Here is a 12,880-nt window from a genome sequence, read left to right as displayed (position 1 = left end):
CTGGCATTGCCATAGCTGTGGGGCAGGTTGCAACTCTGGCACAGGTTTCACCCCCAGCCTGGGAACCTCCCCATGCCATGGGTATGGCCAAAAAAAAAAAGTCTCAAAATCCCCTTCTTGTGGAAAAAAAATCTGAAGCCATGAGGCCAGGAAAGGATTTAAGTAATTGATTTCAAATGTGTGAAAGGCTGCCAGGGTCAGAAAAAGGAAAAAAAAAAAAAAAAAAAAAAAGGATTAGACTTGTTCTGTAAAATCCTAGAGTACCAAATAAATCCAATCATTATTAGGAACTCTAGTTTGAGCTCACAGCCATCCAGAAGTACAGGCCAGAGTGTCCCAAGAGGTTGCATGTTACCTCTGATTAAAGATATGTACACACCAGGCCCACCAGAAGTCCGTGAAATGTGCAGCTTCCATAAACTCAAATGGATGAGTATTTCCGAGCGGCTCTAAGCATCCTCTAAAGGAAAGGGGAATAAAAGAAGAGGGATGAAGGGAATGTGTTCTGTAACAGAATTAAAAAGATCCTACTGCAGCGTACTGTTCCAAGATCCCAATCTTCAATGAGTGAACACATGCTGGGTGCAGTGACAGCAGCAATCTGAAAGAAACTGGAAACATGGCAATAGCAAGAAAAGATGACACACTGCAAGGCAATTGGAAATGCCATTGTAGTGATTTTCATAAGCAATAGAAAGGTCTATGGTCTCCGGTGTCAGCAAGCCTGCAGAGATCCTAGGCCACCATCAACCCATTACTCTGCAGCCTGAACAAAGACCCAGAGCTAACATTTCCTGATCGGCCACTATACGCCAGGTAGCACTCTAAGTACTTTATCCAAATGATCTCAACTAACATTTTACAGTCCTAAGAAATAGCTATTATTATTTCCCCCACTTGACAGAGAAGAAAATGAGGAAGAGAAAAAATAAGTAACATGCCCAAGATTATGCAGCTAGTTAGTGGTGGAGCCAGAATTTGCACCCAGGCGGCTTGACACCAGATCTCCTGTTCTTAGCCACTAGCTTGGCCTCTTGCCAGATTATCTCCAGCTGTATCTTAAGATCTCATAAAATTTCAGTAAAATGTTCTCAATTAAATTTCTTCGAATGTGTAAAGGAAATGTTTACCATGTAAAAGTCAGTTCGAAATCTAATGGGCCTAGATAAGAGTTTGTGGTGGTCATTCTCAAATGTTACTTTGCTTAAAGAACACCTGGATGCCTATTAAAGTGCAGATTCTGAGCTGCATCCAGACCTACTGAATAAATTATCATGTGATCCAGGAATCTGCATTTTTAATAAATACCTTCAGTAATTCTGATGCAAATGATCCATACACCATACTTCGAGAAACCTGACCTCAATAATGCAGTCAAAAACAATAAGCAGACAAAAAATCCAATTAAAAAGTGAGCAGAGGATCTAAATAGACACATTTCCACAAGAGATACACAGAAGGCCAACAGATGCATGAAAAGATGCTCAACATCACTAATCATCAGAGAAATTCAAATCAAAATTGCCGTGAGATAGCACCTCACACCTATTAGAAGACAAGAAATAACAAGTGTTTATAACTGGAATCTAATAACCAGCACAAATGAACATCTCCACAGAAAAGAAAATTATGGACTTGGAAAACAGACTTGTGGCTGCCTGATGGGAGAGGGAGGGAGTGGGAAGAATCGGGAGCTTGGGCTTATCAGACACAACTTGGAATAGATTTACAAGGAGATCCTGCTGAGTAGCATTGAGAACTATGTCTAGATACTCATGTTGCAACAGAACAAAGGGTGGGGGAAAAAATGTAATGTATACATGTAAGGATAACTTGATCCCCTTGCTGTACAGTGGGAAAATAAAAAAAATAAAATAAAATAAAGAAATAACAAGTGTTGGTGAGGATGTGCAGAAAAAAGAACCCTTGGGCACTGTCAGTGGGAATGTAAATTGGTGTAACCATAACAAAGCTCATAGAGGGCTCTTAAAAACTTGAAAAGAGAATTACCGTATGAATCAGCAATTCTACTTCTAGATATTTATCTAAAGAAAACTAAACACTCATTTGAAAAGATATATGCACTCCTGTGTTCAGCATTATTTTAAGAGCCAGGATGGATGCCTAAGTGTCCACTGATGGATAAACGGTTAAAGAAGTTGTGGTTATACATATACAGTGGGATACTGGTTAGCTATTAAAAAAGAGAATGAACTCTTGCCAGTTGAGACAGCATGGCTGCATTTTGAGAGCATTATTACGTAAGACAGAGAAAGACATACACCATAATGATCTCACTTATAGGTGGGATCTAAAACAGACAAACACACAAAAGCCAAGGTCCTAGATACAGAAAACAGATGACTGGTTGCCAGAGGTGGGGGGTGGGCAAGATGAGGTAGGGAGGTCAAAAGGTACACACTTCCGGTTATAAATTAAATAAGCCATGCAGAGGTAGAATTGTTAACAATATAGTGAATAATACTGTATTGTACCTTTGAAAGTTGCTTAGAGAATAGACCTTAAAAGATCTCCATACATAGTTACCAAAATATTATTATTATTATTATTATGCATGGTGACAGATGTTAACTAGACTTTACTGGTAATCATTACACAATATATATAAATATAGAATCATTAGGTTGTACATCTGAAACTAATATAATGTTATATTATATCTCAATAAAAAATTTAAACAATAAAAAGTGATACGCATTTGTATTTATATAGCACTTTTTTAAAAAAATATTCCAAACAGACTCCAGGTGTTCATTAATTCTCCCCAAGACTAATATGTTCAGTGGAAATCATAACAGCACCTCTGACTGAGAAGGAAAATGACCCCAGAAGAGGGCCCTGCCCTGCAGTACAGAGAAGTGCGAGGCAGGGCCTGGAAATTAGGTAGTGTCTGTTGACTTCCCTACCCAGAGTTCTTTTCTCTAAACTGTTCCTGGGGAATAGAGACAAGATCATTTATTTCTAAAGAATCCCTTGGCTTCTGCTCCTATGTCTCTTACTTGCAATCATTAAAAATTTCTCCATCGGCCCCAAATGCAATATCTAGGGGTGGGTCTAGTGTCTGCATTGCAAAGGCAATGCAACATATCTCCTGGATGAAGTTACTGAGGAGGCAAAAGTCAACTTCAGGAGGGAATGAAATCTTGGGATTGACATTCATGGCTCGGATCACATCCTGCAAAACAAAAAGATGGCATCACCTTGTTATCAACCTTTGACAAGACACATTGAAATCCTAAAGACGTTCTGACTGATGGGAAGTGGGAAAGCAGCATGTGCATGAAAACTAACTAGAGAAGAAGTATGTGTGCTCAAAGAAGAAAGACATTAAAAGAGAAACAGGAAAGGTGACGGGGACAAATGACATATGAAGGCCAAGGAGTCTCCAAAAAAAAGAAAAAGAAAAAGAAAGAAAGAAAAAAAATCTTTAGTGGCTTTTAATTATTATTTCCTTATTTTTCTATTCTGGACAAGTTACATGATCACCAACACAACTCTGACTTGTTCATAATCTATAACAGTAACAATTATAATAGCTTGCTTTTGTTTAGAGTTTACTTCATGCCAACTCTTTTCGCTAAGCAAATTAACTGCTTCCTTTCATTGAATTCTCTCGTGAACTCTGTGGGGTCATGACGGATATGCTTCCATTTAAAGATTAGAAAACTAAAGCACAGAGAGGTTAAATAAATGTGCAAGGTCACACAGCTAGTAAATGGTAGAGCTAGAATGCAAATCCATACCCGACTTACCCAAAATCTTGCTCTTAAGCACTATGGCTGGTATTCAACCTTCCAATCTTAAAGCCTTGTCTAAAGAAAATAGCTAGAAAGCTCAAAATATTTTTCCCCATAAAATGTCCAAGGAAGAAACAGCCAATAATGACTGCTTCTACAAAGTGTATTAGATGCTGTTCATTTCTGATCTTCCATTATAAAGAAGCAATATTAAGCACTGGGTGGATTTCTGACTCATCAGTATTCAACGTAAACAAGAGCAGCAGCAAACCGGTCCCGATAAAGGATGAAACACTTACGTTAACACTGCTCTGGGAATCATATAGATCAAGATGACAAATGATATAATCCAAGACAGCATCTTCAAAGTCATTTGACCCCGCGTAAGACGGTGTCAATGATTTCCTCACTCGGATCTTGAAATGTCTGAATGCCATTTTGGCTACATGGAATGCCTCCTGCACACAAAAGGACAGCAGATTTATTTGGTGGAAGGAGAATGGTAAAGTGGTCCAAAGCAAGGATGAAGAAAGTGTGCCCATCCAAAATTCCATATCATATTGATCTTCTGATAACTAAACCCAACAATAAAACTGTTTTGTTTGTTTGTTTGTTTTGCCTTTTCTAGGGCTGCTCCTGCTGCATATGGAGGTTCCCAGGCTGGGGGTCTAATCGGAGCTGTAGCTGCTGGCCTATGCCACAGCCACAGCAACACCAGATCCAAGCCACATCTGCAACCTGCACCACAGCTCACAGCAACGCTGGATCCTTAACCCACTGAGCAAGGCCAGGGATCGAACCGGCAACTCCATGGTTCCTAGTCGGATTCATTAACCACTGAGCCATGACGAGCACTCCTCAAAACTGTTTTTAACCCAGGAGAAAACGCATATCTAAATTTTGGAAAGTTGGAGCTCCCATCATGGCTCAGCCATGAATGAATCTGACTAGCATCCATGAGGATGCAGGTTCAATCCCTGACCTCAATCAGTGGGTTAAGGATCCTGCGTTGCTGTGGTTGTGGCACAAGCCAGTGGCTACAGCTCTGATTGGACCCCTTGCCTGGGAACATCCATATGCCGTGGGTGTGGCCCTAAAAGGATTAATTAATGAATTAATTTCAGAAAGTACATAAATACATATATGATTATCCATATTCACTAATTTTAAGACTGTTGACCACTGCTCTGGTAATCATGATTCTAAGAAGCAGGACAGTGCAGGCATTCTGGAAAATAAATCCCCCATGGTTACATAAGTACTTGAAATATGCTAGTTGATGCTATGATCCCACAGCACTATCATATTACTGGCCGAGAAATGAGAAAATTATCAATCTAGTGTTTTTGTCATACATAGACACATATTGAGTGTCTGGTATGTTTCCTGGCATATATTAGTTCAACAAATATTTACTAAATGCCTGTGATGTAGTGGGTGTGGGAAAAATTCAGTTATGCATGAAAGATACGACCTCTACAATTACAAAACTTTAGCCAACTCAGTTAAGTGAGTCAATTATATAAATTATATAATTATATAAATCAGGGGTTGGCAAGCTTCTTTCGGTAAAAAGCCAAATATTAAATCTTTTAGGCTTTGTGGGTCTGTCACTTTTTTTTCTACAACCTTTTTTTTTTTTTTGGCGTTTCAGGGCCACACCCACGGCACATGGAGGTTCCCAGGCTAGGGGTCTAATCGGAGCTGTTGCTGCCAGCCTACGCCAGAGCCACAGCAACACCAGATCTGAGCCGATTCTTCGACCTACACCACAGCTCATGGCAACGCCGGATCCTTAACCCACTGAGTGAGGCCAGGGATCGAACCTGCAACCTCATGGTTCCTAGTCGGATTCATTTCCGCTGCACCATGATGGGAACTCCCCTCTACAACTCTTTAAAATTCGAAACGATTCTTATATTTTAACTCTTAGATGATACTTCTCTTAGAAATATAGGCCAAGGCCAGATACGGTCCAAGGGTCATAATTTGCTGAGCTATATATAAATGAACAAATATAGGAAAAAGTCCAGTAGATTCTGATAATTCTGCTGTCACACCAATGTTTTGTTTTGGTTTGGTTTTCTTTTTAGGGCCGCACTCATGGCATATGGAAGTTCCCAGGCTAGGGGTTAAATCGGGGCTGCAGCTGCTGGCCTATGCCACAGCAACGCATAGCATCTACAGCTTGTGGCAATGCCAGATCCTTAATCCAGTGAACGAGGCCAGTGAACTAGGCTAGGGATCAAACCTGCATCTTCATAGCTACTAGTCGGGTTCTTAAACTGCTGAGCCACAATGGGAACTCCCTGTTTTGTTTTTTAATATTTAGCTGTTCTCATGACAGACTCTTAATATCTCAGTATGGTACTCATAGAACAAATGCATTTGCTTGGAAATTGAAGATTCTATAACAGCCCTTTCAAAAGTTTGCTACACTCAATCAGCTGGTATGTTAGCAGTTTCAGTAACTACTCTTAGTTAAATAAGCATGGGTTAACACAATCCAAACCTCTTGGTTTTTTTAAGAATGGAAGGTAACCAGTCAAATGATAGCTTAGCAATAATCTATCCACTGTGTGGCTATCTATCTAATGTACCTCACATTAGGAGATTCAGTGCTAATCAATTTCGTGTATACCCATTTGAGACAGCCCCTGCATTTATGGGGACTTCAACAAATGCAGAGTCAATGTAAATATTAACATATATGAATAGTTACCGAGTGTGAAAAATGATTCATCCTAAGTATCTGTAATGGAAGGGAAGAAGGGAGGGAGGGACGGAGGAGGAGAGGAAGAAGAGAATGGATGGAAAGCCCGCCCTCCTTCGGGGACTTCAGGCCCTACAGCCCTTTGGAGCCACCCTGCTGGGTGTACCCAAGGGCTGCCCGCCCGCGGCGGTGCACGGGTGCGAGGCCCACGTACCACCGTAGCGATGTAGATGATCCGCTGCACGGTCTCGGCTTTGTCGATGCAGCGCCGCAGCAGGCACTGCGCATCCAGGCGGGCCTGGGAGTAGGCATCGCTGAACCGGGACAGCAGGGCAGCCTTGCGCGCCACGCTGGACAGTTTGGCGCGATTCGGGGACGGGCTCCGGACCCTGGAGACCGCGGTGGAGGGGCTGGCGGACCGGCTGCGGCTGTGATTGCGACTGTGACTGCGACTGTGGCTGCCGCTGCGGCTGTGGCTGTGGCTGCGGCTGCGGCTGTGGCTGTGGCTGCGGCTGCGGCTGCAAGAGGCAGGGCTAGGAGACCGGCTCCTGGTGGACCTGTAGGTGAGCAAGAATCAAGCAGGGAAGCACTCTGAGCCCCTTCTGTCTTTTCTGAGACTCTTCCTCTTCTCCCCCCCATAAACCGGAAACCATGAGAGCAGGGAGCAGCTCCCCCTGAGAGGCGCTATATCTCCACGAGGCCTCAAATAGGACCACAAATGAGAAACAGTACTATTTGCCTGGTGCATTAGAATTTATAACACACTTTCTCTCAGCACAATCAATTTATCCTTCAAGCAGCCGGGTAAGGTCGGCATTGATTGTTAGCCATTTTACAGATGGGTAAGTTGAGGCTCAGAGAAGCTAAAGAGGGCCATCCTAGAGTAACAGAGCTAGGAAGAGCCAGAGTTAAAGAAGTCAGATTTTCAGTATTTCTCACCCTAATCTTGGGTTACTAACACATCACTGAGCTTTATGGTATAAAATGGGATGAACGCTGATTGAACAATGAGAAAGAAAATCTGTGCTCTCCTTCCACAGCAATGGGACCATTTGCAATCCTTTCTCCTCTCCCATTTCTCCATTTTCACTTACATCATTTTTGCACTTTTTCAGGATAGTGGTGGGGGATGGAAGATCAAATGAGCTGAGACATGTGGAAGCACTTCATGAATTGAAAAGCACTGTATCAGGAGTTCCCGTCGTGGCTCAGTGGTTAACGAATCCGACTAGGAACCATGAGGTTTCAAGTTTGATCCCTGGCCTCGTGATCAGTGGGTTAAGGATCCGGCATTGCCCTGAGCTGTGGTGTAGGTCACAGACATAGTTCGGACCCTGCGTTGCTGTGGCTGTGGTGCAGGCTGGCAGCTGCCGCTTCGATTAGACCCCTAGCCTGGGAACCTCCATATGCCACTGGTATGGCCGTAGAAAAGACAAGAAAGAAAGAAAGAAAGAAAGAAAGAAAGAAAGAAAGAAAGAAAGAAAGAAAGAAAGAAAGAAAGAAAGAAAGAAAGAAAGAAAGAAAGAAGGAAGGAAGGAAGGAAGGAAGGAAGGAAGGAAGGAAGGAAGGAAGGAAGGATGGAAGGAAGGAAGGAAAGAAAGAAAGAAAGAAAGGCACTCTATCAGTGAAACGTACACTGCTACCAAGTACACAGCTAATTATCAGACTAGCTAACTCAAAGGGGATGGGCCACCAAAAAAGGAAGTTGTGTAGAAGAAACTGTGGGGTAAAAGGTAGTGCAAAGAAGACTCTCTCAAGGTGGAAAGGAAAAAAGAAAGCCCTTATTTATAGTGTTTGCCAATTTCCATGGTGCAACAAATACTCCCACCCCCACCCCTCAGCCAACTTCAAACTCTCAACCTGCAGTCAGGGAACTTGGAATTAGGTAGAAATGCACTTAATCGGTTCCTAGGAGCCAGTACAAGCTGGCACCCACACAACACTGATGGAGTGATTCCCCAAAGTGAAAGACTAAAGTGACAGTTAAGGGAACAGAGACCGGGGTAGGGGTGGCTTTGACAGCCTGTGGGGCTGGGGAGGTATGAGAAAGAACGAGGAAAATGCAGAGACTCCAAAAAGAAGCATGTCCTGTTCCCATCGTGGCTCAGTGGTTAACGAATCTGGACTAGGAACCATGAGGTTGCAGGTTCGATCCCTGGCCTTGCTCAGTGGGTCAAGGATCCGGTGTTGCCATGAGCTGTGGTGTAGGTCGAAGACACGGCTCGGATCTGGTGTTGCTTTGGTTCTGGCATAGGCCTGCAACTACATCTCCGATTGGACCCCTAGCCTGGGAACCTCCATATGCCACGGGAGCGGCCCAAGAAATGGCAAAAAGGCAAAAAAAAAAAAAAAAAAAAAAAAGAAGAAGAAGAAGAAGCATGTCCTCTAACACTGTCTGAATGATCTGATCATCAGTGAAGGAAATTTCATATTTCCTTATCTACACACCCCATCAAACAATGTGAGTTATAAAAACAAAAAGCCCTATAGTAAAATGACAGTCGGTCATCCCAGAGAGAGAATTCATAGAAAAGGACCCTCCTATCACAGAACAGGCTTTCAACATGGGTACCACCTTTTGAACAAAAGGCACTCAAATCTGTATCAAGCCAAAGAACTTTCCTTTGCACGTTCCAGGTTCATTCCTTAAGCCTCAGCCTGAAATTTGTGCCCAAGTATTGTCACTCCAGGAGGTGTTTTCTCTCTGGAAAGCTGCGGTTAGAAAAAAATCCCTCCACAATTAAAAGCTTTCCATATTCTTGGGGTTTGGGCTCCAGATGCTATTTTACTCACCCCCCCCCGCCACACCCCCCACACCCCCCGCCCAAACCAGGCTTTTAGTCTCGAACTCAACAAAAGGAGCTTAAGTGAAAAGATCCGTGAGAATTGGTCAGACCTTCCTTGGAGCACAGATTTTTCAGCAGAAAGAACAGCTATCTCATCCTTCAGCGTTCGGAGCTGTTTCTCATAATCGCATATTTCTTCCGCTTTCCGCTGGGCTGTGCCGCACCTGTCTGCGCCGCACCTGTCCACGCCCCGCGGCTCCACTCTCCTACGCTCCGAGCCCCGCTTCTCTGAGCTCCTATGCTCTGGGGGTCTGTGGCGGGATTCCTCCTGGGCTTGAAGACATTTAAGCCTGAACAGAAAAAAAAATGTTGGAAAGAAAAAAGAGGGAGAAGCGATGGAGGAAAGGTAATAAACAGCAACTGGTGGACTTAACAAGGCTGCTCTACTTAGTGTATCATTATTGCATTGGAAAACTCGGAGGCAAATACATAGGAACAGGCACAGATTGACAAAGAGCAGAACTGCCAGGGTTGGGGCGCGACTTCCTGCCTGCAGCTTGACGGGGAAGAGCCTCCTGACGAAAACGTAGCTATGCACATTCTCTAGCCAAAGCAGAGTCATTCTGTGCCTCGCTGGACTGCTTCACTGCGCAAAACGCTGGAAGCATGTGACCTCCAAAACCTAGTCCAGAAACTGGTCAAAGATATAATCTAGTCTGACTAGCTCTTGGATTCTCTGAACAGATGGACTGGGGTGGGGGGGGCAGGGGGACTATAGCGGAAGTTAAATAACATCCACAATAGGAAGCAGAAGTGTGGCCCTATGAAAATAATGTACTGTGGAAATAAGCAAAGCTTTAGAACTAAAATTGGCATCCTTATTCACATAAATGAGGGCCGTGGCCACCATGAAAGAGAGCAAAAGTCATAAGAGAACACGCTGTGAAGAAAATGATAATGGTGTAAGGAGAAAAGGGAAGGAGTAAGATTAAGAAGGATGGAGAAAAGCCAAAACGTGCAACAGCAGGATTAAAAGCTGCCCTAGAATCAGTAAAGAACAGAATTGGTGCTACACGGAATTGTTTGGTAATATTATCAAAGAAGTTGAGACGCTATATGAAGTAGGAAATAAAAGATTAAAATGATGATTAAAAGGGAGTAAGAAATGGAAAATAGACAAGCCCTCCAAGCTAAAACGTACGGGTGTTCCTGAAGACATCAGAACAATTGGAACATGTTTAAAGGCAATAAAATTTATATATTTTTTACTACAACTCCCATTTGCTCTTTTAGGGGGAAAAATCAAAGTTAGGATTAAAAAATATACATAACTTTGAAAAATCAGTGTTTATTTTCCCCTTTTAGAAATTTATCTTTAGAGAATGATCTAAAATCTAAACTAAGATTTGCTGCAAAAATGATCATGATGTTATTTCCAATGATGAAAATTGGCATCAATCATTCAATATTAGGGAAATGCCTAAATGAGGAAATATGATGTACCTATTTAAAAACTAAGCTCTGCTTTATTTTTTCTCTTAGTAAGAGTAAAAAATAATGTTAAATGAAAATAATGGGGTCCAAAATTGTATTCTTCTATTTTGTTGTCTTTATTTTTAATGTACTAATTGGAAGAAATATCAAATGCAGCTCGGGAATTATGAGAGGTTTTAGGTTCCTTTCTACTATGTGGTACTTTTAAGATTTTCTATAGCATATAGGTACAGTTCTGTAGTAAAAATAATATATGAAACATTAATAAAAAATATTGCTGCCTTTCCTCTTTGATTCTAGACAGATACTTTCGTATTTTAATGGAGAACCCAAAAAGTTAATCAGAAAAAGATTCAGCAGCCGCCTGCAATAATCCTGTCTTTTTTTTTCTTACTGCTTTCTTAGCTGATTTATTTCCTCCTCTGCAGCCAAAAGGGATATGGCCGATCTGTTCTTGGTTTCTTCAAGAGTCTTTTCAGTTTCAGCCAGACTGTAAGAGAAATCAATAACTAAAGACAGATTTTCCAAAATTGGCAGACTTTCTAAATCAAGGCATAGGTTCTCTTCGAAATTTTTGCCATATGATATAAATTCAACATAGACAAGATCAAATTATAAGACATCTGCATTCAATCAGATGATATTACAATTATGGCGCGCTGGTATGTAAAAACATGCTAGCATCTTTTCTCAATGTCAAACACAGAAAAATTACAGAGCTACTGCCCCTAAAAGACTGTGTTACAATTAGTGATACTACAATGGAAAGGACAAAGAAACTTGTTCAATTCCTTCCTATCACCCTCCTAATTCTTCTGCTCTAATTACACCCAATCCCCAGATTTAATAAAATAAAAATATTTGCTAAATACTAAATATAACAAAGCCATTTTCCCACCTTATAAAGGAAGTCCTCCAGCATTATACTTGACCTCTATGCCTCTGACTTCCACCATTAATTGGGCATGATTTTCTGAGTTTTCAGCCTAACTTGGTCATTGTTACTTTCTAGATCTCTCCTCATTATAAGCAAATCATAATGAGTCATCCTATTTCTTTAGGTCTATCTAAGTTTAAAAGAAATGAGAATGTGATGGATGCCATTGGATGAAGACCAATGGTTCTCAATGAAGTTGTCCTGGTGCAGTGAGAGACGATGGGTTGGTCAAGGTCTCTGGACCTCTCTGACCCTACATCCCTGGGATATCAAGCCTTTTTCATCATAGTAGCTCTGAGGCTAAGAGATTGCAGCACTATCCAAATTCACACCAGTCTTCCTCCTCATATTTGGGTGGAAGAAGGTCAAATACTAGCCTCCCCTATACAGTGAGGCAGACTGAGAAACAATGGGCCAACAGGCTCCCTATCAAGTCCCCACAGATCCCAGTGAAACAATATAGGATGTGGTGTGACTTTCCCCAAATTCTATTTCAGCCTCTTCTCTAACAAAAGCCCACTCAATCAATGGGTACCACTCCAAAGGCCACAGCAGACTCTCAGCGTTTGTTTCTCTTTCTCCTGAGTTCCTCCAACACTAGTTCACATTTATAATCTCATTACAAACACACTGTGGACTAATTGAGGGCAAGGATTTTCTTTTATTCATCTCTTTACCTCCAGGACCTAAAATAGTACCTGTCATATAGTAGACTTTTCTAACAACAGCAAAAAAAACCTGAATGAATGAATGAATGAAATATCTAAAGTCTAAAATAAAACCAAAGCAGCAATAACTTTACAATAGGGATGCTGGAGTTTGAAAGGAACTTGCGGAGATTTAATTTAAATGTGAATATGTTACAGACTTTTTAAAGTACATATAGGAAAATGAACATTTTCTCAAGAGAAAACTGTGGAAAACTAAAAGGAGAGAAAACAGACCAAGAACAATGTTGTAAACCAATTACACGTCAATTAAAAAAAATTAAAGAAAAATAAAATAGACCAAGGAGAGAAGAAGAGTATGAAGAGTAATCTTCTTTTTCCTCCAAAGAGATGGCATACCCGTATAAATGCATATATATACAAGCAAATATATATATGCTAATTTGACCCCCTTAGATGATATACCCATAGAAGAAAAGGGGGTACATTCATGTGACAAGCATTGTCTTAAGCAGGCTAACATA

General features: G+C 41.5%; 1 protein-coding gene across 4 annotated transcripts in view; it reads right to left on the bottom strand.

Annotated features, from left to right (window-relative positions):
• Positions 1-12,880, bottom strand: part of SPATA18 (spermatogenesis associated 18) — a 43,217-nt gene that overhangs the window by 9,926 nt on the left and 20,411 nt on the right. For 2 of the 4 annotated variants that reach the window (XR_002346352.1, NM_001177915.1), the window contains 5 exon segments: positions 11,146-11,241; positions 9,368-9,607; positions 6,686-7,028; positions 4,058-4,216; positions 3,021-3,196 (listed from right to left, as the gene is read on the bottom strand). Coding sequence is in view for 3 of the 4 variants with exons in the window: in NM_001177915.1 (NP_001171386.1) it covers positions 3,021-3,196; positions 4,058-4,216; positions 6,686-7,028; positions 9,368-9,607; positions 11,146-11,241 (1,014 nt within the window). In the remaining variant the exon portion in view is untranslated. 4 annotated transcript variants of the gene reach the window in all.

Source organism: Sus scrofa, chromosome 8 (assembly GCF_000003025.6).
Source record: "Sus scrofa isolate TJ Tabasco breed Duroc chromosome 8, Sscrofa11.1, whole genome shotgun sequence".
Lineage (NCBI taxonomy): Eukaryota > Metazoa > Chordata > Mammalia > Artiodactyla > Suidae > Sus > Sus scrofa.
The sequence above is the reverse complement of the archived record's forward strand: the minus strand, read 5'-3'. Positions and strand labels throughout refer to the sequence as shown.